This window comes from Salmo salar, chromosome ssa26 (assembly GCF_905237065.1).
Source record: "Salmo salar chromosome ssa26, Ssal_v3.1, whole genome shotgun sequence".
Taxonomy (NCBI): Eukaryota; Metazoa; Chordata; class Actinopteri; order Salmoniformes; family Salmonidae; genus Salmo; species Salmo salar.
Window position 1 is genome coordinate 11,051,298 of NC_059467.1, and position 27,840 is coordinate 11,079,137.

Below are 27,840 nucleotides of genomic sequence, written 5' to 3' on the forward strand. Positions count from 1 at the left end.
GTGCCCCACCAAGATTTACATGCTAAAATCTCCGCTGCTGTACAGTAAGAAGGCATTTGGAGTTGCACTGTTGCACCACAGTGTTAATTGTCACAGTTTAGACGGCTTATTTGGGATGTTGCTCTGGCATTGGGAGGAACCTTATTTGTGGTAGTCATTCCCAACCTCCATCTTGGACACCTGTGTATGAAATAACAATAACTTACCATGTTTTGTGGACTCAGTGAACGTTCACAATTCTTGTGAGATTAAATCAAATCCGATAAAGCCGTTGAGGGGGGGAACAAGCAAATGTGAGAGATCCACAGTAAAATGTAATGTTGACTGTTGGATCCCCACCTGATTATCAATGGCTCTGAACTGCCAGGACCAGCGAGTGTTGTAGAGGAATGGCCTGAGGTCAAAGCGGTTGTCATCGGGGCCATAGATCTCAGCGTGGAAGGATGGTGTCACAGTTGTCATTTTGTGTCTGTTCACAGAATACATCTGGAAGAAGTGTTTCACTTTGGCTGCCACCTGAAAAGTCAATGGTCAGAAGAAGTGTTATTCTCAATCATACAAATAGATATCATACACTGAGTGCACAAACATTATGAACACCTCCTCTTTCCATGACATAGACTAACCAGGGGAATCTTGGTGAAAGCTATGATCCTTTATTGATGTCACTTGTTAAATGCACTTCAATCAGTGTAATTAAAGGGGAGGACACAGGTTAAAGAACAACCTTTAATCCTTAAGACAATTGAGACATGGATTGTGTATGTGTCCCATTCATAGGGTGAATGGGCAAGACAAAAGATTGAAATGCCTTTGAACGGGGTATGGTAGTAGCTGCCATGTGCACCGGTTTGTGTCAAGAACTGCAACGCTGCTGGGTTCTTCACGCTCAACAGTTTCCTGTGTGTATCAAGAACGGTCCACCACCCAAAGGACATCCAGCCAACTTGACACAACTGTGGGAACCATTGCAGTCAACATGGGCCAACATAGGGCCTCCCGGGTGGCGCAGTGGTCTAAGGCACTGCATCGCAGTGCTAGCTGTGCCACCAGAGATTCTGGGTTTGAGCCCAGGCTCTGTCGCAGCCGGCTGCGACCGGGAGGTCCATGGGGCGATGCACAATTGGCCCAGTGTTGTCCGGGTTAGGGAGGGTTTGGCCGGCAGGGATATCCTTGTCTCATCACGCACTAGCGGCTCCTGTGGCGGGCCGGGCGCTGTGCACGCTGGCCAGGTTTTCGGTGTTTCCTCCGACACATTGGTGCGGCTGGCTTCCGGGTTGGATGTGCGTCGTGTCAAGAAGCAGTGCGGCTAGGTTGGGTTGTGTTTCGGAGGACGCATTGCTCTTGACCTTCACCTCTCCCGAGTCCGTACGGGAGTTGCAGCGATGAGACAAGACTGTAACTACTACCAATTGGGGAGAAAAAAAGGGGTAAAAGAATAAAATAAATTAAAATTTTAAAAATTTAAAAACATGGGCCAGCATCCCTGTGGAATGCTTTTGACACCTTGTACAGTCCATGCAACTCAATATTAGGAAGGTGTTCTTAATGTTTTGTACACTTAGTGTGAACATGACTTTGTGTGAAACATAACACTCTATCATTGAGATTTTTCCTCGTTTTTACACGGTAGGCATCTAATAGTATGAAAATAGTAAATGGTGTGCGATACAGGGGTGTAGAAGTGACCTGTAGAGGGGATAGGGCCTCCCTCCACGTGTGGATGAGTTTCCAGGACATGCTGTATGGGCCGCACTTGGAAATCTTCCTGATCCGGCCAATCACAGACAGCTCCGAGTATGTCATCCCTATATCAGACTGACGAGAGGGGGACACAGAGAGAGCAAGAGAGAGGACGACAGCAAGGGATAAGGAAGAGGTCAGATTACACCATAACAGAACAAGCTTTGTGCACAGATGACATCCCTGAAGAGACATTCATCTTCCAAGCTTGTGAGGTGGTATATATAGACAGCAGTCACGGACAAGGGAAAGTTGAGCCACACAGTCAACACAGCCACAGAGGAAAAACACGGCGGGAGAATAACAACAGTAGTCAAGCTGAATAGAGCTGAGGGTTTTTATTTATGGTATATTATATGACTTTAACCTGTTAGTCTTAAATGTCAACTTTTCTTAATACGTATAAAGAAAGGCTCAATCCCAGCAGTGTGTGTACAGTATGTGAGAAGAAAAAAAAAAAATTGTCACTTCATATGTGGTTGGCCCACACCCACAACGATCAACATAGTCAGAGGGCCCAAGGCCACATCTGGCTCCACTAGAGGTGACATGTTGACTTGTTACCTCATCAGTCTGCAACACCTGGCCTTCCGTCAGGGGCTCCAGCTCTGCAGTGGGAGGTGCAGCCATGATACTAAAGAGGACATAAAGACAGTTGCCAACACGGTGAGTCTCCTGACATTATACTGACTGTTTTGTATTGTCCCAGGGAAGAAGATGGGTTTGCAGAGCAGCGTGCTTCACCTTCTGAGGGCGGTGAGCTGGAACTGTTTGATCCAGTACTGCAGGAAGCTTGTCAGGTCTGCCTTACTGAGCAGTCATACTGTCACGTCCTGACCCTAGTAAGATGTCACTTTCTATAGTAGAGTAGGTCAGGGCGTGACATGGGGTGTTTTGGGTGGTTTTCTAGGTTTTCTATTTCTAGGTTTAATTCTAGGTTTCTATTTCTATGTTGGTTTTTTGGGGTTGATCTCCAATTGGAGGCAGCTGGTCCTCGTTGCCTCTAATTGGAGATCATATTTAAGTTTTTTTTTTTTTTTCACCTGTGTTTGTGGGCAGTTATTTTCTGTTTAGTCTCTGTACCTGACAGAACTGTATTCTGATCGTTTGCCATTTTGTCTTTAGTGATTTTGGGTTAATAAATATCATAATGAGCACTCAACACGCTGCGTTTTGGTCCCCTCTATACGACGCCCATTACACATACTTACTTAGTGAAGTAGCCAGCGAGGCTACCGAATAGAGGGGTATTGAGGTGAAGGTCAAATAGAGAGAGTGGTCCATACTATTTTTGTTATTTTCTGTTGGACTGAAGCAGACAATAGTTTTTTTTAAGTGACAGAAAATTCTAAATATTTCAAAGAAACATTGACATTCTCTAGTACTCACTAACCTCTCATCCACATTGGCTGAGCCAAGGACTAGAAGGCCACCAGGTTTCCCCTCAGCCCACTGACTGAGCTGAGCAAAGAATCATCCTGATACAGGCCTGGGTGGGACAGGCCTGCCGGGGAACAGCCGGGGAATCTGACTTGTTCAGGGGCAGATTTTTACCTTGTCAGCTCGGGGATTTGATCCAGCAACCTTTCGGTTACTGGCTCAACGCTCTAACCACTAGGCTACCTGCCGCCCCAAAACAGTAGATAAAGGATCATCAAATTCACACACCACACAATTGTTTCCTCAGCTCAGCATTTGAGCTCTCTTTCAATCCATTACACAAATGACTACTGTTCAACTGAAACATGATGGTGTGAGGATTGTGGTGAGCATATGTGAATATGCAAGTAAATGGCGCAATAAAAGAGAAGTGCAAGCGAGGGCAAAAGCCCTGCTCATCTTAGATTTGTTTGTATTTTCACTTCGCAAAAATCTGGTCTCCACTTTATTGTAGTGTTTCAGGTATCACCTGAACAATGTATTGGAGTGTTCCTTGACCCTTTACTGTCATAGAATAAGTCGTACTCATCGTTGAAAATGTCATACATGAGAGAGACGGACCAAGGCGCAGCGGAAGTGTGGACACTCATGTTTCTTTAATTAACAAAACAAGTAAAGTATCCACTGGAAAAACAAAAACAAAACCATGACCAGGACTCACAACATGCCAGTGCAGCAGGCTAAACCAAAAAAAGCAGTGCTCACAATTCCCCACAAATGACAAACACACCCTAATATATGGGACTCTCAATCAAAGGCAAATAGACAACACCTGCCTTCAACTGAGAGTCCCAACCCCAATTAACCAAAACATAGAAACAGACACACTAGACTAAACATAGAATACATGAAAACCAAACAGTGCCCAAAAACCCCGGAATGCTTAAATCAAATGCCCCTTCAACAAACACACCACCCCGAACCACATAAAACGAATACCCTCTGCCACGTCCTGACCAAACTACAATACCAATTAACCTTATACTGGCCAGGACGTGACATTTACACTTAACCCACTCGCACATTCTGTAGGGCAAGGTTTTCTCTGGTGGTTCCACCATTAGCACGGAACTGGGGACACTTTCCCGTAACCATGGAGAAGATTCCCAGCATGCCTTTTACTGCCATGTTGATGTTGAGGTTCATGTGTGAACTGAATAAACAAGAAAAATACAAGTAAAAAAAATAACTTTTGAAGAAAAGCACAAAGTGATATTTATAAAAGATGCAAGACTTATTGTGTTCTAATTTGTTATTCTGTAACTGCCCAACTATGATGGGGCCAGTGATGCTCACCTGCCAATCTGAGCAGCCAGCTCTTTGGCCCTGTTACGGGTTCCTACCGAGGAGTTCTCACTGGCCATGTAGCAGGTGGTGAAGATGCGTCCACACAGCTCCCGTGGGTCCAGTGGGGTGTAGGACACATCACATCACTACCTGTTGAACATCCTCCAGCACCTGGGAGTCTGATACAGGGAGAGGGAGGGAAGGAAAGAAGCTGAAGCTGTAGCTGTCAGAAGCTGTAGTGACAAACTTTGAATGCAACGTCAAACTTTAGAAAAGGAGCCATGTGCTTGTGTGTCACTTGTGGGACACAACAAACCATTATGGGCCTGTACAGTATCCAGTCCTCTACTCACTGCCATCTCTGACTGCCTGGCAGACCAGCACACACATGGGGTAGACAACGCAGGCTGTAGAGGAAGTGTCCACACCACCACTGAGGGGCAGGAGGAAACCAGCCTGAAGCAGTGAATAACAGGGGTGTTTATGGACAGAGATAGACAGACAATATAAATATTCAGTACATTTTGTATATCCTTTGTATATTCAGTACAAATATTCAGTAATAAGCAAGTAAGTGTAAGCACATTTACACATCATTCAAACCAAATATAGCACTACTCATCTGACCACTTCTCCTTAGGTAGTCCCAAAGCCAACATGCTGGACCCAGGCTGAAGACACCAAAGACAAGAACACAGAGACACGCATGTGCATGTATTTGACATGGGTCAAATTGCAGGTTAGAATGAAGCCGTACTTACGGGTTTGGAACGAGTAGTCGTGCTGCATTCCGCTCCGCAGGTAATATTACATCTCATTACATTACAACGGTTTGATTTGTTTGATCTGAGCAATTTTTTAGCTAGCTACTTAGCTGTCTTTGTATCAAAGATAATTGTGTAGTTTAGAGTAATTATCGAGGTTAGCTAGCCAGCTATCTTCGTCCGCCGCGCCACCGTTCTCCTACTTAGTCAACAACTGCTAGCGAGCTAGCCAACTTCTACTGACTAGCAGCACTGTAGAAACTAATACATTACAACGGAACGATTTGATTAGTGTAGTGTTAGCTAGCTACATAGTTGTCTTTGCTGTCTTTGTATCTAAGATAATTGTGTAGTTTAGAGTAATTATCGAGGTTAGCTAGCCAGGTTAGCTAGTGTTAGCTAGCTACATAGTTGCCTTGTAAGGTGTAGCACTGAAGCTATCGAGGTTACCTGGCCAGCTACACTTTCAAACAAAGTCAACAACGCGGCCACTGCTAGCTAGCCTACTTTACCAGCCAGCAGTACTGTATCATTTTAGTAATTTTAGTCAATAAGTTGTCTTTGTCATAGTTTGTCATAGTTTGATAATTGTGTAGTTTAGAGTAATTATCGAGGTTAGCTGGCCAGCTATTTTCGTCCCCCGCGACGCCATTTCCAAACCTAGCCAACTATTAACGACGAGCAGCATTGTAGAAACTAAATACATTACAAAGGAACGTCTTGATTAGTGTTATGTTAGCTAGCTACATAGCTGCCTTTGTATCATGATAAGGTGTAGCACTGAAACTATCGAGGTTACCTAGCCAGCTACACTTTCAAACAAAGTCAACAATGCAGCCACTGCTAGCTAGCCTACTTCACCAGCCAGCAGTACTGTATCATTTTAATCATTTTAGTCAAAAAGATTTTTGCAACGTAAGCTAACTTTCTGAACATTCGAGACGTGTAGTCCACTTGTCATTCCAATCTCCTTTGCATTAGCGTAGCCTCTTCTGCAGCCTGTCAACTATGTGTCTATCTATCCCTGTTCTCTCCCCTCTGCACAGGCCATACAAACGCTTCACACCGCGTGGCTGCTGCCACTCTAACCTGGTGGTCCCAGCGCGCACGACCCACGTGGAGTTCCAGGTCTCCGGCAGCCTCTGGAACTGCCGGTCTGCGGCCAACAAGGCAGAGTTCATCTCAGCCTATGCTACCCTCCAGTCCCTCGACTTCTTGGCGCTGACGGAAACATGGATTACCACAGATAACACTGCTACTCCTACTGCTCTCTCCTCGTCTGCCCACGTGTTCTCGCACACCCCGAGAGCTTCTGGTCAGCGGGGTGGTGGCACTGGGATCCTCATCTCTCCCAAGTGGACATTCTCTCTTTCTCCCCTGATCCATCTGTCTATCGCCTCCTTTGAATTCCATGCTGTCACAGTTACCAGCCCTTTCAAGCTTAACGTCCTTATCATTTATCACCCTCCAGGTTCCCTTGGAGAGTTCATCAATGAGCTTGACGCCTTGATAAGTTCCTTTCCTGAGGATGGCTCACCTCTCACAGTTCTGGGTGACTTTAACCTCCCCACGTCTACCTTTGACTCATTCCTCTCTGCCTCCTTCTTTCCACTCCTCTCCTCTTTTGACCTCACCCTCTCACCTTCCCCCCCTACTCACAAGGCAGGCAATACGCTTGACCTCATCTTTACTAGATGCTGTTCTTCCACTAATCTCATTGCAACTCCCCTCCAAGTCTCCGACCACTACCTTGTATCCTTTTCCCTCTCGCTCTCATCCAACACTTCTCACTCTGCCCCTACTCGGATGGTATTGCGCCGTCCCAACCTTCGCTCTCTCTCTCCCGCTACTCTCTCCTCTTTCATCCTATCATCTCTTCCCTCTGCTCAAACCTTCTCCAACCTATCTCCTGATTCTGCCTCCTCAATTCTCCTCTCCTCCCTTTCTGCATCCTTTGACTCTCTATGTCCCCTATCCTCCAGGCCGGCTCGGTCCTCCCCTCCTGCTCCGTGGCTCGACGACTCATTGCGAGCTCACAGAACAGGGCTCCGGGCAGCCGAGCGGAAATGGAGGAAAACTCGCCTCCCTGCGGACCTGGCATCCTTTCACTCCCTCCTCAATACATTTTCCTCTTCTGTCTCTGTTGCTAAAGCCACTTTCTACCACTCTAAATTCCAAGCATCTGCCTCTAACCCTAGGAAGCTCTTTGCCACCTTCTCCTCCCTCCTGAATCCCCCTCCCCCCTCCTCCCTTTCTGCGGATGACTTCGTCAAACATTTTGAAAAGAAGGTCGACGACACCGCTGGTCCTGCTCACACTGCCCTACCCTGTGCTTTGACCTCTTTCTCCCCTCTCTCTCCAGATGAAATCTCGCGTCTTGTGACGGCCGGCCGCCCAACAACCTGCCCGCTTGACCCTATCCCCTCCTCTCTTCTCCAGACCATTTCCGGAGACCTTCTCCCTTACCTCACCTCGCTCATCAACTCATCCTTGACCGCTGGCTACGTCCCTTCCGTCTTCAAGAGAGCGAGAGTTGCACCCCTTCTGAAAAAACCTACACTCGATCCCTCCGATGTCAACAACTACAGACCAGTATCCCTTCTTTCTTTTCTCTCCAAAACTCTTGAACGTGCCGTCCTTGGCCAGCTCTCCTGCTATCTCTCTCAGAATGACCTTCTTGATCCAAATCAGTCAGGTTTCAAGACTGGTCATTCAACTGGGACTGCTCTTCTCTGTGTCACGGAGGCTCTCCGCACTGCTAAAGCTAACTCTCTCTCCTCTGCTCTCATCCTTCTAGACCTATCTGCTGCCTTTGATACTGTGAACCATCAGATCCTCCTCTCCACCCTCTCCGAGTTGGGCATCTCCGGCGTGGCCCACGCTTGGATTGCGTCCTACCTGACAGGTCGCTCCTACCAGGTGGCGTGGCGAGAATCTGTCTCCGCACCACGTGCTCTCACCACTGGTGTCCCCCAGGGCTCTGTTCTAGGCCCTCTCCTATTCTCGCTATACACCAAGTCACTTGGCTCTGTCATATCCTCACATGGTCTCTCCTATCATTGCTATGCAGACGACACACAATTAATCTTCTCCTTTCCCCCTTCTGATAACCAGGTGGCGAATCGCATCTCTGCATGTCTGGCAGACATATCAGTGTGGATGACGGATCACCACCTCAAGCTAAACCTCAGCAAGACGGAGCTGCTCTTCCTCCCGGGGAAGGACTGCCCGTTCCATGATCTCGCCATCACGGTTGACAACTCCATTGTGTCCTCCTCCCAGAGTGCTAAGAACCTTGGCGTGACCCTGGACAACACCATGTCGTTCTCCACTAACATCAAGGCGGTGACCCGATCCTGTAGGTTCATGCTCTACAACATTCGCAGAGTACGACCCTGCCTCACACAGGAAGCGGCGCAGGTCCTAATCCAGGCACTTGTCATCTCCCGTCTGGATTACTGCAACTCGCTGTTGGCTGGGCTCCCTGCCTGTGCCATTAAACCCCTACAACTCATCCAGAACGCCGCAGCCCGTCTGGTGTTCCACCTTCCCAAGTTCTCTCACGTCACCCCGCTCCTCCGCTCTCTCCACTGGCTTCCAGTTGAAGCTCGCATCCGCTACAAGACCATGGTGCTTGCCTACGGAGCTGTGAGGGGAACGGCACCTCCGTACCTTCAGGCTCTGATCAGGCCCTACACCCAAACAAGGGCACTTCGTTCATCCACCTCTGGCCTGCTCGCCTCCCTACCTCTGAGGAAGCACAGTTCCCGCTCAGCCCAGTCAAAACTGTTCGCATCTCTGGCACCCCAATGGTGGAGCAAGCTCCCTCACGACGCCAGGACAGCGGAGTCAATCACCACCTTCCGGAGACACCTGAAACCCCACCTCTTTAAGGAATACCTAGGATAGGATAAAGTAATCCTTCTAACCCCCCCCCCCTTAAAAGATTTAGATGCACTATTGTAAAGTGGTTGTTCCACTGGATATCATAAGGTGAATGCACCAATTTGTAAGTCGCTCTGGATAAGAGCGTCTGCTAAATGACTTAAATGTAAATGTAAGCCCTGTGCTTGTTTGTCACATGAATGGAAGGGTCTATATGTGTAAACTGTAAAGAGGTGGGCCGTCACATGATCTGGAAAGTAGCTTTTTTTTTAAATGTGTCTTTTTAGTTTGAACTTCTCTCAGACAGGGATTGTCTCCATCAAAGACAGGCAGCTCAGTTTCAGACACAACGGGAGCAGTCAGGGTAAAGGAATGTCACACTCCATGCTTCGGAATCCTCTGTGTAGCGATATAGTAGGCTGCCATCTCTGTCTGTTTCCAATGATTCCATGGTGAAAAAACTAAATACAAGGAGACACAGTCAAAAATAGCCACACAACACTCTTGTGATCACAGTCTTTGTCAGGGGGTGCCATACCTAATGAACTGTCACTCAATGGGCTGGTGAGTGGGGGGAGGTAGACATCTTCACAATCAGACAGGGAGAAGTCCACTGACTCGATGGCACGGCTGGTGCTCACACTGCTGGACACAGTAGAGGACATAACAGCAAACCATGTGACATTTCAAATGTAATGTGCATGCTATTTTGAGTCTAAGTCAATAACTGAAGGGAGAAGTTAAAGTGACTCTCTTGAGTGTGTACCCAGTATAGGGAGGAAAGACGACACCGGACAGAGACAGGGCCTTGGGTTGGGGAGTTGAATGTTGAACAGAATTACCTCTGGCTAGTTTCACTAGGGGAGTAAGGTGTTTCTGAATCACACCTACCATTTACGAGAAGTAAAAAGTGCCCTGTTTTGAAGAGAGATGTCAGCTCACCACGTGTGGGTGGCAATGCTCTCCTCTGTAGCTGTGGACATCCTCCAGACCCAGAGTGGCAGTCGCAACTTCCGTCAACACACACACACACACACACACACACACACACACACACACACACACACACACACACACACACACACTTGTCCAAGAGTTCACTTTGGGAACGGCTAACATTAACAATAACATTACACGACATGCTGACTTGGCATGCCATGTAATCAAACACAGCTCACCCTGGTGTGTGAAGTGAGAGGGAAGTGAGGGTTAAAGAATAGGCTGCAAGATATTCTTCTCACATTTGCTTTCTGTTATGTTTAGCCTGTCTTTACCAAGTCGTCCAGGGAGAACTTTCTTCCCTGGGCCACTATGTCCTCGTTGATGGCCACCATGGCACAACCATCATAGTAGAGTCTGTCTCCATCACAACCCTTCTGATTGGCAAACATGTAGATCCCCCAACTCTGTGCAAAACAACACACTTGTCCTTATTCCACTTGTAATATCAGAAACTGCCCAACTTCATTACTATGCAATAACAATGAACTCAAATAACATGTAACAACAATGTTGTTATGTAGTAATTACAGAGTTATTACACACGTCTATGATCAATGTGATGATAAGTGTTACCCAAACTCATACTAATCAAAATATACATGTAGGCAAAACACTGTATGAAATGGAGCAGTGCTTTAATGCCAAAACAGTACCTCCAAGTGGTTACTGGGCAGGCAACATGCAGTACCTCTGTTCTCACTAAACATGCTGTATAACAGGGGTACTCAACTCTTAGCCTATGTGGTCCGGAGCCCGCTGGTTTTCTGTTCGATCTTATAATTAATTGCGCACACCTGTTGTCCCAGGTCTAAACCGGTCCCTGATTAGAGGGGAACAATAAAAAATGCAGTGGAACCGGCTTCGAGGTCCAGAGTTGAGTTTGAGGGCTGTGGAACATGTGCATGTGTCCGTCCGTCCGTTCGTGTGTGTATGTTCACCTTCGTGGTGGCTGATATAACCAGGTTCACTCTGTGGTCTGCCTTACGTAGCTCGTGGTAGCTGGCTGAGGAGTTGGTGAAGATCTCCACACCGTCCAGAACCATGTCCACATGGGGGCTGCCAAGCACATGGCATTCCCACATGCATCATTACATACTGTAGCTTACTAGAAAAACACACACACACACACACTGTATATATTTATTCACATATGCAATCTCACTTAATCTCTCAAAAACATTTGAGCTCTCTTTCAATCCATTACACAAATGACTAACGACACACAGTATTACAAAACTCATTACAGAAATTGAGTAAAGGTGTGGAAAGAAAAGACCTTAATTTGAGGCTCTTAATTGAATGTACCTCCTAGGGTTCCACAGCTCAGCACAGACCACAGTCCTGATGCAGGTGTCTTTGGTTGAGAGGACGCAGTCACCAAAGGGGACAATGTCCTTCAAGAGACAGAACAGTGGAAAATAATTTAATTAACGATCCCATTAAATGGATGATACTATTGATTGCTGCACATATGCAGTACCTGTCAAAAGTTTGGACACACCTACTCATTCAAGGGTTTTTCTTTATTTTTACTATTTTCCACATTGTAGAATAATAGTGAAGACATCAAAACTATTAAATAACACATATGGAATCATGTAGTAAACCAAAAAGTGTTAAACAAATAACACCTGCCTTGATGACAGCTTTGCACACTCTTGGCATTCTCTCAACTAGCTTCATGAGGTAGTCACCTGGAATGCATTTAAATTAACAGGTGTGCCTTGTTAAAAGTTAATCTGTGGAATTTCTTTCCTTCTTAATGCGTTTGAGCCAATCAGTTGTGTTGTGACAAGGTAGGAGTGGTATACAGAAGATAGCCCTATTTGGTAAAATACCAAGTCCATATTATGGCAAGAACAGCTCAAATAAGCAAAGAGAACTGACAGTCCATCATTACTTTAAGACAAGGTCAAGAACTTTTAAAGTTTATTCAAGGGCAACCACAGAAACCATCAAGCGCTATGATGAAACTGGATCTCATGAGGACCGCCACAGTAAAGGAAGACCCAGAGTTACCTCTGCTGCAGAAGATAAGTTCATTAGAGTTGCCAGCTTCAGAAATTGCAGCCCAAGTAAATGCTTCACGGAGTTCAAGTAACAGACACATCTCAACATCAACTGTTCAGAGGAGACTGCGTGAATCAAGCCATAATGGTCGAATTGCTGCAAAGAAACCACTACTAAAGGACACCAATAAGAAGAAGAGACTTGCTTGGGCCAAGAAACACGAGCAATGGACATTAGACCGGTGGAAATCTGTCCTTTGCTTTGATGAGTCTAATTTTGAGATTTTTGGTTCCAACCGCCATGTCTTTGTGAGACGTGGAGTAGGTGAACGGATTATCTCTGCATGTGTGGTTCCCACAGTGAAGCGTGGAAGAGAAGGTGTGATGGTGCTTTGTTGGTGACACTGTCTGTGATGTATTTAGAATTCAAGGCACACTTAACCAGCATGGCTACCACAGCATTCTGCAGCGATAAGCCATCCCATCTGGTTTGCGCTTAGTGGGACTATAATTTGTTTTTCAACAGGACAATGACCCAACACACCTCTAGGCTGTGTAAGGGCTATTTGACCAAGAAGGAGAGTGATGGAGTGCTGCATCAGATAACCTGGCCTCCACAATCACCCGACCTCAACCAAATTGAGATGGTTTGGGATTGGTTGGATCCCAGAGTGAAGGAAAAGCAGCCAACAACTGCTCAGCATATGTGGGAACTCCTTCAAGACTATTGGAAAAGCATTCCAGGTGAAGCTGGGTGAGAGAATGCCAAGAGTGTGCAAAGCTGTCATCAAGGCAAATTGGTGGATACTTTGAAGAATCTCAAATATAAAATATATTTTAATTTGTTTAACACTTTTTGGGTTACTACATGATTCCATATGTGTTATTTCATAGTTTTTATGTCTTCACTATTATTCTACAAGGTAGAAAATAGTAAAAATAAAGAAAAATCTTTGAATAAGTAGGTGTGTCCAAACTTTTGACTGGTACTGTATATTAATGGTACAGTTTCCCTTTAAGTGAAGAAACATGCAAATCATCCTCTAATCACTGATCCTTGTTAGTGCATACCAACACCCCGCCATTAGAGAGAGAGGAAGGGGTAGAGATTGATCCTACGTGTCCTGTCACATCCTGGGCAGGAAGTACTCCTCCACATGTCTGTGGCAGACAAGCACAATAATGCCATGTTCAAATCAAATCAAAGTTTATTGGTCGCGTACAGAGATTTGCAGGTGTTATGGCGGGTGCAGCTAAATGCATATATGTTATTATGAGTGACGTGAAATAAATGGATTATTGTCCTTTTCCACTTACCAAATCTGCCTTGACCTTAGATCAAAACATTTAAAGACATGCTCTGGAACTTTGGTGAATACTAAGTATTTTTTAAACCTCCCGCTTTGGGCTGGATAGTGTCCATGTGTAGTTCATACATGCATAATCTATGAGCAGAATTACTGTCTTCCCTAAATTAGCCACAAAATCCCTAGTTTGAAAGCAACTGTTTTTCTAGAAGCTGTGCTGTGCCACTTCCCCTAAATTTTCCCCTATGTGGGCCAGCTCCGTAGCAATTCGAGTTCTAGCCAATGAGCTTCACCCCCTCGCCATTTGAGTGTCAACTAGCAAGATGCACGCACAGCAGAGCGAGAGAGAGAGAGAGCAATGACTTGGTGGACATATCTGAACATTTGTGACATAGTATGTAATTTTCTGAGACTACTTTTGGCTTATGAGCCCTACTTTCAGAATTACTGGCTAAAAAGTATACAAAAATACCGGAGAATCTTTAATTTCACTGTTTATCAAAGCATTATCATTATGTTCAGAAGGTACTTGTGCAGATTCTATGTTGATCACTAACCTGAGTTTATTCCATGGTGGAATTCCAGTGGAACTCCCGGTTGTTCCCATAGCTGGCCAGCAGCATCTTGGGTCGAATCAACAAGATCTTCCTTTAAAAAGAGGGTAAAAATTGTGAACAATTACACCTACTTGCTATTGACAATGCACTACATCAATTCAGAATTGATTATTTCCGACACTTATAGAGAACATTAGCCACCGGTTGCTGAAATCTTAGTGCAACATACACTGTTTAGTGGGGTTTGATAGTCCAGGAGGCAAAGGGAGGCACAACATAGCTGAAGTGCTTGTCAGATGATGTCCTGGGTGACAGGTGACCCTAGCAGCTTCCTGAGTACCTAGAAGCAGTGCAGCAGGGTGTCTGACTCGTAGAAGTGGTCTGCACAGCCATGATGACCAGGGACAGAAAGAGAGGAGGTTGAGGGAAAGTTCATGGAAATTCAGAGCAGGCATGGCCATGTAGGATGCTTATTAGATGCAAATGCACAGAGCTTTATTGGAGTCAAATAAACAAAGACATACATTTGTCTAATAAGCTAAATGTGTGCTGTAGGCTACTCACTGTATACAGTAATGTACTTAACAATCACTACAATCACAACTTCGATAAAGGAGATGTACATAATAAATACGATATTTCCAGTTCTGGTCCCAATCTGTATTTTGCCCCTGAGACTTGGCTATCGCGATACCTTGTCATGAAAATATATCATTATTAATGTTAATGGCATGTCCAGAGTCCTGATTTGCAAGATGTGCATGCTATTCCTGCAGAGCAAGTAACCTAGTATAGTAGACTCCAGGCTAATGAGTGGAATGTCTATAAATCATTACAACACCATATGACCTTCAAAACAGCCCTGTATATGAGCCCACTACAGTTTAAGTTAAATGGACAATGCATCTTCAATAAAAACAATTTTTTTATTCGGACTTCTCAGTATTCTCTCCAAGTTTCCGTCAAAAGCTAGAGCCCGTTGTGTCAATGAGCACGTAGCTAATATAACCGTTCGTCCCATTTCATATAATGGTGCAACAAAGTATCCTTGCTGATATTCAAGCGTTGGAACCTTGGTCTAAATTCTCAAATGAGTTACTGTATCACTCGACTCAATACTATCTGAGTTGCAACGTTGTGTCACTTCGATCCGGGCACTCCAACCACAGATACAACAATGAGACAGATATTTCACCGGATGTATAAATGTGAAGCATCCGCTTGGCTTTTCCACTCGCTCAAATGTACCAAATATGGTAGTGAGAGGAAGCCGTGTTGACGGCAGTGGGAGAATATGGAACGAGATGGATTTTGGCCCACATTCTGCTAATTTTCTCATCGATGAAACATTTGATATCAATACTGCTTTCTGTTCCCAAACCTAGAACATGTTACGAACAGAGTGGATTCAAAACATTGCTAGAACGCAACAATAAGGTCTCGCTAACTCGTGCTTGGCTCTGCCCACCTCGCTTATTCTGGCCAGTTAGTTATACAAATCTTTGCTACTGCTGCCCCTCCTCTTCGTATATCGTATTAAAGAGACAGGAAGCTCATTCACACAACCAGCTGCTGCGCCTCTGCTGTACAAAATTAGTATACCTGTAGAGAGTACCGGTAGTCTTCATATGTTTTAGAAATTGTCCATATTTCAGACTTAAAAATGGTGATGCTTCCATAAATACAAAATATTGTCGAAAACCAAGGGGAAAAGTAGGTCTCAAATTTGTGACCTCATGAAAAAAAATGACAATATAAAAGTATCCTACTACTCAATCCAAACTGTGTGATGTCCACTTATTGTTTCAAAATATGCAGTGGTGTAAAGTACTTAAGTAAAAACACTTTAAAGTACTACTTAAGTAGTTTTTTGGGGTATCTGTACTTTACTTTACTATTTATTTTTTGACAACTTTTACTTTTACTTTGTTACATTCCTGAAGAATATAATGCACTTTTTACTCCATACATTTTCCCTAACACCCAAAAGTATTAGGAATTTGTAAATGATGTGTTGGAGTGTGCCCCTGGCTATCTGTACATTTTAAAAACAATAAAATGGTGCCTTCTGCTTTGCTTAATATTAGGAATTTGAAGTGATTTATACTTTTACTTTTGATACTTAAGTATATTTTAGCAACTACATTTACTTTTGATACTTAAATATATTTAGAACCAAATACTTTTAGACTTTTACTCAAGTAGTATTTTGCTGTTTGACTTTATCTTTTACTTGAGTAGTTTTCCATTAAGGTATCAATGCTTTTACTCAAGTAGTATTTTACTGTTTGACTTTATCTTTTATTTGAGTAGTTTTCTATTAAGGTATCAATACTTTTACTCAAGTATCAGAATTGGGTACCTTTTCCCCCACTCAAAATATGTTGAGGAGTTATTTGGGTTTACTCCCAGGTAATGTGTCGCTCTTGACTGTAGATGAATCATTTTTAATGGCCCATCTATTCATGAGCTCATCAGGCGGTAGTGCCTTCAGGTCCGTGTTACCCAATCAGAGGTCGATATGGCAGTGTGGCGCACCCTACTGAGACGTTATTGGCTGTACGCTTACACGCATTTATTATTTGGGCGGAGCTGTTGTTAATATAGAACCTTTTATTCGTTATATCGTAAGCATCTGGGCCAAGAGTTTTCCCATAGGTCCTAGAGGTTGGTGAGTAGCCTACGAAATTATCTTTAAGACAGACCTATTGAAATTCAATGTCTGCTATAATGTTTATGTAATTTTTCCGTCTATGATCCTCGACATTATGCATGGGCTATTGTCAGTATGAGTTATGGCTTTTTCTGGAGGTGCGTTATGGCTGCGTTAGGCAATTCGTTATCAATTGTTTTGTGATAGCCTTTATCGATCGTCTATTTATTCATTCGATCCGTTGTCGTGCATAATTATTGACAGTATAATTTCAGGGACTTGCGGATATTTATTAATTAATCGGCTATATAAACAGCTGACGCTTGTTGTAGGCCCATCAGTAATTTTAAGTAACGTTAAAAGGGTGGAGAATGAAGTCTATGCTTTTTATGAAACCCATACTTCAATCAGTCTTGTACACAACATTATCTGAGTGGTCTATGTGAATGTGAGACAGCTGTCACTCAGCCAAAAGTGTCCTTGTCAACCAGTACAACTGTTGTTCCCCTCAGCATTCTCGTTGTATCTGTATGTTGGATTTGGTCCAAAAACGTATCAGCTGACATAACCTATGCACTGAGACCTGCTATTATCCCTGTGAGTCTGCTTTACTGCTCCAGACGCTGTTTGTGGAGTGTTTTCTGTGGATTGTTACAGTACATATGCAGGGCCTACCTCTGATTTATGATATAATAATATAACATAATATATGCCATTAAGCAGACACTTTAATCAAAGCGACTTAGTAATGCATGCATACATGTTTATATTAATGGAGGGGATGAGCAACATTATTAATGGGTAGTTTAATAATGGGGTGGAAAGGTTTGTTTGGTTCTATGTTTGGTTCTATGCCCATGTAGTAATCATATACCATAGACAGTTATGGTCTTATTAAAGTGTACGTACACATTTTTCCAATGTGTTTGATATGATTGAACACTTGCATTGGATTTGCTAACATACACAACTGTATTGTGCTAAAACCTCTCATTGTAGAATTATCATGCTCAAGTCTATTCACAAACCAGGCATCATGTACAGCACCATCACAGAATGTGTAATGTCAGGTCCTCAAGGACACCAGATGTCCTTTGATTTCCCACATTACCTTATAAGGTACAGTAGGCCTGTTATGTCCTGGTCACTACCATGACTCTACTCTCTCTCAGTTTCCCTAGAGATGTCTTCTGCAGTGGCCATGGAGGCCACCCGGAGGCGCCAGAGGCTCAGCTCTAACGGGGAGGCGTCTGAGACGACAGAGGAACCTGCAGGGCAGTGGGGAAGAGCATGGTAAGATGAAGGTGACCTGCTGGAGCCCTATAGTCATTAATCCTCTACTCAGGTAACTGGGTTCACGTTTAACTGGTTTCACTCTGTTGGTTCAGGACTGATTTATGACACGATATACTTAGTTTTTCCCAATTGCTAAAACACGATTTTGCAAACTAGGCTGGTTTTATCAAAATACTTAACACAAAACCACACACCCAAACTGCACAATACCTCATATATCCTGCAAAATGAAGCAGTGCAACCAAAACTACATATAGCATGATCAAAATCAAACGTTTGCACGAAATGGCACACACTTCATTCATATTACCAGATTTTTGTCTAACCAACTACACACTGTTGGGCATAATGAAAAGCACTCTCATCTTTAGCATGCTTTGCCATAATACTAAAATAGTTCAAATTGTAGAAAATTCTTCAGATGCACAGAAATATTTGCAGATACACACACATGCTGTTGAAACATTTTATTTTTTATTTTTCACCAAACAAGTCAGTGCAACATATGTCACAGCATATATATTTACATTGGACTGAACAAAAATATGCTCACAAAATTGCAGAAAAAATGTGCAGAAAAAAATATATAGAAAGAAAAGAGTCAAGAACAATAATTAGGCAGCATCTTGCCGCACAGCTGGGTCTGGCCACAACGCCTCGTCCACATCACAGGCAATATCTTCCCTTGCCAGACATCGAGGGAAGAAGCGCCTTGAGTGCCTTATCCATCCCTGAATCACACCCACATCAATCTCATCACATGCCTCTTCCATAGCCTGCACAAGAGGCATGCGCACAGAGGGCTGCCGGTCGTATACCTTCCACCGCCATGCCGAAAATAACTCTTATATGGGGTTCAGCAATGGTGAGTATGGTTGGAGGTACTGCACGAGAAATGGTGGGTGGTCAGCAAACCAGTTTTGGACTGGGGCTGCACGATGAAAGCTCACGTTGTCCCATACTACAACGTACCGGGTTCTTTGATGGTCTGCATCATTCATACGCTCTGGTGGTATGAGAATGTTGTGGAGTCTCTCCAGAAATGTGAGAATATGGGCTGTGTTGTATGGTCCAAGGTTGGCATGACGGTGGAGGACACCATGCGTATTGGAGATGGCAGCGCACATTGTGATGTTCCCACCACGTTGGCCAGGAACATCTATAATGGCTCTGTGGCCAATTACGTTTCTTCCCCTTCTTCTGGTCTTTGCTAGGTTGAACCCAGCCTCATCTATAAAGATGAACTCATGTGGGATTGCATGAGCATCCATTTCCAGTACTCCTTGAAAACAAAGAACAAAAGCAGTCAATATGGTGTTATCCAGTACACTGGGAAACAATGTTGCGTGTAGTGTTTTTTATTTATTTTATTTTTATTTCACCTTTATTTAACCAGGTAGGCAAGTTGAGAACAAGTTCTCATTTACAATTGCGACCTGGCCAAGATAAAGCAAAGCAGTTCGACAACATACAAAAACACAGAGTTACACATGGAGTAAAACAACATACAATCAATGATGCAGTAGAAAAAAATAAGACTATATACAATGTGAGCAAATGATGTGAGATAAGGGAGGTAAAGGCAAAAAAGGCCATGCTGGCAAAGTAAATAAAGTATAGCAAGTAAAACACTGGAATGGTAGATTTGTAGTTTGAAGAAAGTTAAAATATAAATAATATGGTGCAAAGGAGCAAAATAAATAAAATAAATTAATACAGTAGGGGAAGAGGTAGTAGTTTGGGCAAAATTATAGATGGGCTATGTACAGGTGCAGTGACCTGGGAGCTGCTCTGATAGCTGGTGCTTAAAGCTAGTGAGGGAGATAAGTGTTTCCAGTTTCAGAGATTTTTGTAGTTCGTTCCAGTCATTGGCAGCAGAGTACTGGAAGGAGAGGCGACCAAAGGAGGAGTTGGCTTTAGGGGTGACCAGAGAGATATACCTGCTGGAGCGCGTGCTACAGGTGGGTGCTGCTATGGTGACCAGTGAGCGGAGATAAGGGGGGACTTTACCTAGCAGGGTCTTGTAGATGACCTGGAGCCAATGTGTTTGGCGACGATTATGAAGCGAAGGCCAGCCAACGAGAGCGTACAGGTCGCAATGGTGGGTAGTAAAGGGGGCTTTGGTGACAAAATGGATGGCACTGTGATAGAATGCATCCAGCTTGTTGAGTAGGGTATTGGAGGCTATTTTGTAAATGACATAGCCGAAGTCGAGGATTGGTAGGATGGTCAGTTTTACGAGGGTATGTTTGGCAGCATGAGTGAAGGATGCTTTGTTGCGAAATAGGAAGCCAATTCTAGATTTAACTTTGGATTGGAGATGATTGATGTGAGTCTGGAAGGAGAGTTTACAGTCTAACCAGACACCTAGGTATTTGTAGTTGTCCACAAATTCTAAGTTAGAACCGTCCAGAGAAGTGATGCTGGACAGGCGGGCAGGTGCAGGCAGCGATCGGTTGAAGAGCATGCATTTAGTTTTACTTGTGTTTAGGAGCAGTTGGAGACCACGGAAGGAGAGTTGAATGGCATTGAAGCTCGTCTGGAGGGTTGTTAACAGTGTCCAAAGAAGGGCCAGAAGTATACAGAATGGTGTCGTCTGCGTAGAGGTGGATCAGAGATTCACCAGCAGCAAGAGCGACATCATTGATGTATACAGAGAAAAGAGTTGGCCCAAGAATTGAACCCTGTGGTACCCCCATAGAGACTGCCAGAGGTCCGGACAGTAGGCCCTCCGATTTGACACACTGAACTCTGTCAGAGAAGTAGTTGGTGAACCAGGCGACGCAATCGTTTGAGAAACCAAGGCTACTGAGTCTGCCGATGAGGATGTGGTGATTAACAGAGTCAAAAGCTTTGGCCAGGTCAATGAATACGGCAGCACAGTATTATTTCTTATCGATGGCGGTTACGATGTCGTTTAGGACCTTGAGCGTGGCTGAGGTGCACCCATGACCAGCTCTGAAACCAGATTGCATAGCGGAGAGGGTGCGGTGGGATTCGAAATGGTCGGTAATCTGTTTGTTAACTTGGCTTTCGAAGACCTTAGAAAGGCAGGGTAGGATGGATATAGGTCTGTAGCAATTTGGGTCAAGAGTGTCACCTCCTTTGAAGAGGGGGATGACAGCAGCTGCTTTCCAATCTATGGGAATCTGTGTACTGCAGTCAATATTGTACTTACATCCACATATGCTCGTCTGACCTCTTTGTTTCTTTGAGAGTTTCTCTCAAACGGCACCTTATAAAGTTGTTTCAGTCTTATTTGGTTTCGCTTGAGAATGCAAGCCAATGTGGACAGACTGACTCGTTGAATGTTGTTGAATATGGTGTTGTCTTGGATGATGTAGCTTTGAATTTCTCATAATCTGATTTCATTATTTTCCAAAACCAAGTTTACAATGGCAGCTTCCTGTACCCCGGTGAACATTTGGCCCCTTCCTCCACCATGGTTGCGTCTCTCAGGCCTTTAGAAAAACAAAAAAACAAGAATATAGGGCTTGGACAATGCAGCCTAAAGATATTTCCCCCACAGTAGAGTAAATTCTACAGGAAATGTGTGCAGTTAGTGTATGACATCAGCCATTCATGAAGTAAACAGGTGTCACCCAACTAATACACTATGACATGGGGTGTACTACATAGTGTGAAAAAAATGTTGGTTCCATACCTGTACTCCAGTCTAAATGTCCGGATGACACAGGCGACAGTAAAACGGCTCAAGTTGGGCTGCACTCTCTGTCCAGCCTCTCGCATTGTCAGCCCATGGTTGATGACATGATCAACTAAGGTTGCTCTGATTTCATTTGAAAGTTGTTGTCTTTGGCCATGAACTCCTCTACCAGCTCTACCCCTACCTCTCACTCTTCCTCCCCCTCTCATTCTCACCCTCCCTCTTCCTCTTCCTCTCTCTGCAACGGCTTCCGTTGTTGTTGTAAAAGAAAATGTGCTCACCTGTGGTCTTTTCATAGTGTTTACTTCCTGATTGAAGTGGTAACAATTAACCATTGAGGTGTTTGGCCAGGTGGCACATGTATTGGCCAATTAGCTCATGAAGTGTCATTTTGAATGGCAGTGTTTTGAAATGGCAAACATGTGACTTTATGTCAGATTGTTGTGTCTTATGCAGAGATCCGTGTGCAGTGCATTTAAAAAGTGCCATTTTGAATTGTAAAATGTGTGTAAAGCAGAAAATGTGTTTAGACTTTTGGAGACTTGAGAAGAGGTTTTGCTCTCTGTGTGTCAGTTTAAATAATTGTGCTGAGCATGTCATTTTAGTGTGTTAGCAATTGGAAAAAACTGTAAAGCTGCTGTCCTTAATGGTGAAACTGCCACATCCGCTTGCGATGTCACGACAACAACGTAGTCTGCTTCGTCAACAAAAACAGAAACGGCCGTGGGGCGGAGAGTGGCGCTGTTTCCCCAACTGCGGATTCCATCTTTAATGTCCATTTTATATGGAAATTCATTTTTGTCAAGTCCGCGTACAAATACACAGTACAGAAAACACTGGAAAGTTCATAGTTAATGCACACATATTCACAGCCCCTGTGGCCTACTGTCTGACCATCGGGCCTACAACTGTCCTATGTCCCACTGTTCAGCAGCCTGATGGCTGTCGGGAATTACATTTGCCCTGCTCCTATTCTTGCTGAACAGTGGGACCTTCTATTTCTTTGAGGAGGGCAGCAGCTCAAAGCATTGGGCAAGATTGTGTGTGGGGACCTGCTTAATCTTCAGTCAACGAAGGTAGTATGGAAAGGAAGTAAAGTATTTGACTGCGGAAAATAAACAACCAGTTTGAATCAGTTCACAAGCTTCCATCGTTCCGCACATGATCTTTCCATTATATGTCTATTCCAGTTGTCATTGGGTTATGGGTCGCTGCCACTGAAATAAGTTAAAAAGTGACATACATATTTTTGCTGTTGTAGCCCTCATACAAAGCTCAGGTTAGCGAATGGATTCACTACAGAATAAAAAAAGAAAAAAAAAGGAAAAACTAAGCTCTCAAGATTTATGTTGTTCATGCGGTTGATTTGTGCTGCACATGGACAGCACAGGAGGCTGGCGGCTCCTTCATGGGGGTGGATGGGCTCGTGGTAATGGCTGGAGGAGAATAAGTAGAATGGTGTCGAATACGCCAAACACATGGTTTCCATGTGTTTGCTACCATTGTATTTGCTCCGTTCCAGCCATTGTTATGAGCCGTCCTCCCCTCAACAGTCTCCACTGATGGACAGTCACTACATGGACAGACAGTCACTAAAATGTTGGCCTTGTCATATAATCAGTGTTATTCAAATGAGCCTGTAAGATAAACCAGTCATGCTTATCTTTTAAAGTGAACTCTAGCAAAGTTGACAGAACACCACAAGGCAAAGTCCTCGGCCCAGAGCGTTTATGTTAGATTAGATCTACAGCCTAACAATAACAACTCTCGAATAAATTACAGTATCAAGTGTTTTTTTTAAAGGAAAAATGTAAGGAATTATTCATTATTGTAAATGCTCCAATGATTATGCATTTGCACCATTACAACTTTGTATGTTATTTCCCCCATCTCCTCCACACCTAACACTCTGTTAGGGAGGTGGACTGGTTCTCTCTGAGCGCTGTGATCCTGCTACTGTGCACAGCTCCCTTCCTGGTATTCTTCTTCGTCATGGTGTGTGACCAGTACCAGTGCTCGGTCAGCCAGCCCCTGGTGGAGCTCTACAGTGGAGAGGTCACCCTGCGCTCCATCTGGGAAAAGGCCCCCTCCTTCACCTGGACCGCTGCTCAGATCTACACCATCTGGGTCTCCTTCCAGGTAGGGCCAGAGAAGAGAGGGACATAGGCTGTGTTTACACAGTCAGCCCAATTCTTTTGCCCGATTATTGGTCTTTTGACCAATCAGAACAGATATTTTGCGAATAATTGGGCTAAAGATCAGAATTGGGCTGCCACAGTATTTTTGAAAAAGTTGATGTAAATGACATTTTATTATGGTTTATAGCATCAGAATATTTCACCGATGGGAGTTCTGTGGAATGACACTGTTTCTCCATCAGGTAGTGCTCTACATGTGTGTTCCTGATATCACTCATAAGTTCCTGCCTGGCTATGCAGGTGGGGTTCAGGACGGAGCTCGCACCCCGGCAGGTAAGGCACCTGAGAAGAAAAAGTTGTTTTTGGAGATTTCTAGCATGAAGGATTGGGTTTCTATTAATATTTACAGATATTGTATGTGCACAATACTGTTAAGTGTAGTTGTCTGGAAACCCTTGGCTCTGTTCCACGCTGGAGAACGACTGCCCCCTCTCATTGAAGCCACGGACCGTGGTACTGCAGGCATTGTTTGCAGAAAACAGGATCCCCATTATAGTGAATAAAGAAATGGCAATCTTCATGAAAAAATAATCATATTTGAAGACCGTTATGGTAACAATAATTGCTTCTAATACACTTGATGTATGTCCTTGAGCCGATTCTTTTTAAATCACACACAGACAAAGTTATGAGGGTAATTTAGTTGCTAATGGCAGTCTGCAGTACCCCGGTCAGCCTTAAACAAGAGTTACTCAATGAGAGGGAGCAGCGCTGAGCTGGCCTGCAACGTCACTTCCTGGAGTAGCTCAGACTGTACATGTTGTCTTCATGAGACGCCGTCTTAAACGACTTCATTTGGCTTCAATGCGTTATTGAGTCTTCACATAGGAATGAATGGTGTCACGTGATCAATGGCTTTGTCCATATGCAGTCATTGTTTCACCCCCCCATTGTTTGTTCTCTCCTAGGCCTCATAAACAAGTATGAGATCAACGGTTTACAGTCGTGGCTGATCACCCATGCCCTGTGGTATGCCAACGCTCAATTCTTCCACTGGTTTTCCCCCACCATAATCTTCGACAACTGGATCCCACTGCTGTGGTGCACCAACATACTGGGCTATGCTGTGTCCACCTTTGCCTTTGTCAAGGCCTACCTCTTCCCCACCAATGCAGAGGACTGGTGAGGATTACATACGTCCAATAATATGTTAGGATATTCAAACTTGTCACTCGCATCCAATAATATGTAATATTTCATAAAACTTGTCACTTTGGGCATAGTTAATCTGAATTGCCTTTGTCATTTTCCAGCAAATTCACAGGCAACGTCTTCTATAACTACATGATGGGCATTGAGTTCAATCCCCGCATCGGCAAATGGTTCGACTTCAAGCTCTTCTTCAACGGGAGACCTGGTATTGTTGCCTGGACTCTAATCAACCTCTCTTATGCAGCCAAACAGCAGGAGCTCTATGGCTATGTGACCAACTCCATGATCCTGGTTAATGTGCTGCAGGTGAGACACTCCTCTCCGTTTACCACTAGATGGCAGGGTACGTTAGCGAGTGAGCTAGCTAAATTAGACCTTAGAGCGGTAGCTTTGACTGAACCCAGTTTAGGCAAGCTTGGCCTCCAATGAATGGCTACTAATGTAATAACTACTCCTCCAGGCAATCTATGTTCTCGACTTCTTCTGGAATGAGGCATGGTACCTGAAGACGATTGACATCTGCCATGACCACTTTGGCTGGTACCTGGGCTGGGGGGACTGTGTGTGGCTGCCCTTCCTCTACACGCTGCAGGTAAGTCACATCATCATAAAAAGACTAGTCCGACACCCAACACAGAATCCACTGCAAAAAATATGAATAAGTCATGGAAATTACAGACGCATCGACGTGCTTCTATTATACTGGCTGAGTTAAATATAGCTATTATGCAGTCTTTCTTGTTTTCTATTCAACAGTCATGACATCGTACTGTATGTTTGGCATCATGTCTCTTTCTACAGGGCCTGTACCTGGTTTATAACCCAGTCCAGCTCTCCACAGCCCATGCTGCTGCTGTCCTCCTCTTGGGTCTGGTGGGTTACTACGTCTTCCGCTCCACCAACCACCAGAAGGACCTGTTCCGCCGTACCGAGGGGAAGTGCTCCATCTGGGGCAAGAAGCCCACCTTCATTGAGTGTGCCTACCGCTCGGGTGACGGCGGCCTTCACCACAGCAAGCTCATGACCTCCGGCTTCTGGGGCGTGGCACGCCACCTCAACTACACGGGCGACCTGATGGGTTCGCTGGCCTACTGTGCAGCCTGCGGCTTCGGCCACATTCATCCCTACTTCTACATCGTCTACATGACCATCCTGCTGGTGCACCGCTGTGTGAGAGACGAGCATCGCTGCAGCAGCAAGTACGGCAAAGACTGGAAGCGCTACACGGATGCAGTTCCCTATCGACTGCTGCCTGGGATCTTCTAGAGTCGACACAGAGGTTGAAGGAATCCCTGCATCCTGAAAGAAGTTTAACAGAAGAAGGAGATGTCTGTTAAATGGACTGTTCACATTCCGTGGGAAAGGGGAAGATGTTGATGACATTTTGAGCAAAATGTGTGCGTGCGCGTGTGTGTGACCGTGTGTGTGAATGCAATGGTGTCTTTGGATGTCAATGTGTGTTTCCATGTTTCTCTGTCTGAAAATACATAGTGCTCAGAGTGAGATCTTCACTTGTAGTCAGAAGAGTGCCAGCATTGTGCTCTAAGAAGCAATCCTCAGCTACTCTCAGAACTGCTTTCACCAGTGCCTAGGAGCATTTCTCCGTAAATATTGGTACTATGGTACATAGATGCTATGAGAAACTCTGCAAAATGGATTTCTAATTAAAATCTGTATTGAAGTGCACTGTAGTCTATCAACGTGAACATCACATAACCATGCAGTAGCACTTAGTTGCCGATGGTAAAGTAATTACAGCTACAAGTGAGCAATAATCTAGATATCTTTTGACAATGCACTGTCGTTGACAAATGTTTCTTCTACTTAGGGGTCAGCCCAGCATTACATGAAATGCTAGCAGCAGACTAGTATATTATGTTCAAGAAGCAGCTACACCTATAAAATGATTGTTCCTGCTAAAATTCATTTTTCTTTATGCCTGTCAATATGTTTGAGGTACCCCGTACCTGTTATTTTAAAGTTTTGTGCTAATAGTGCTTTTACTTTAGCCAACAGTCTTTTGATTTCAGTTGTTTGCCTTTTTTTTTTTTTTACCTCATCTGCCTTACCTCAAGTGATAACTTAGAAAAGTAAATAAACCTAACATGGTGAATACATTTCTGATTTCTTTACTTTGATTCCAACAATTACATTTTTTTGGTACGTATTTGTGCATTGTGTGTGTGAGTGGAGGAAATGACAACATCAGAGTTGTTCCTGTGGAAGGTCACCATTTCCTCCTGCTGTGACTGAAGAGGTTGATCAGGCCTCCTGTCTCTCACACTGGCCTGCCTGACCCCTTCTGATCATCACAGCTGCCAGGAAAAGAGTTAAACAAACACAGACGGTTGGAGCTGGATGTGAGGCTGATGTTAGGCTCTGACAGACAAGAGGAGGGCGGATGTGGAAGTGGTGGCTGGTGGAAAGACCCCCGGAGTGGGTATAACAGTGATCACTCACTGGTAAGGCTGGTGGTTGTATTAACGTCAAGAGTGCACCCTTCACTTCCATTTCCTATTTACTTCCTCTATTCTCTGTTCTTATGTCTCCCTAATCCTCATCTTTCTATCCCTTTCTCCCACTTGAATTTAAAGTCACCTCAAATCTGACATTCAGCAGCAGGGGGCAGTAGAACACAGGTTGTGAAAGAATCTAGCAGAAATAAAACAATCCTAGAGAGTTTATCCTCCCAGAGAAAATATTTGTAATGTCAATGAAAACAAACTATTTCCTGAAGAAAATGTGGTGTGCTTGCTAGCTTGTTTTAAAGTATTCATGGTTTTGAAAATAATAATGTTGTTTTAATGTTTTCAGCTGAAATTGTTAAAGAGCGGCAGCATTTAAAATGTTTACCACTGTTCTTAATTTTTCCATTAACTC

General features: G+C 44.2%; 1 protein-coding gene and 1 pseudogene across 3 annotated transcripts; one reads left to right on the forward strand and one right to left on the reverse strand.

Moving 5' to 3' along the window:
• Nucleotides 1-4,117: 4,117 nt before the first annotated feature.
• Nucleotides 4,118-11,164, reverse strand: LOC106586985 (glutamine-dependent NAD(+) synthetase-like; annotated as a pseudogene).
• Nucleotides 11,165-16,579: 5,415 nt separating this feature from the next.
• LOC106587139 (7-dehydrocholesterol reductase) lies at nucleotides 16,580-27,077 on the forward strand. Of its 3 annotated transcripts, none has more exons than XM_014175185.2 (8): nucleotides 16,580-16,665; nucleotides 17,820-17,940; nucleotides 23,527-23,749; nucleotides 23,991-24,081; nucleotides 24,717-24,930; nucleotides 25,062-25,266; nucleotides 25,421-25,552; nucleotides 25,762-27,077. In XM_014175185.2, exons 2-8 carry the CDS (start codon nucleotides 17,831-17,833, stop codon nucleotides 26,224-26,226), a joined length of 1,440 nt encoding a protein of 479 aa, XP_014030660.1. In that variant the 5' UTR covers nucleotides 16,580-16,665; nucleotides 17,820-17,830; the 3' UTR covers nucleotides 26,227-27,077. The 3 variants fall into 3 exon arrangements, with proteins under 3 accessions (XP_014030660.1, XP_014030661.1, XP_045564300.1); XM_014175186.2 differs by having other exon boundaries at nucleotides 16,639-16,661; XM_045708344.1 differs by lacking the exon at nucleotides 16,580-16,665 and adding an exon at nucleotides 16,838-17,244.
• Nucleotides 27,078-27,840: the final 763 nt, after the last annotated feature.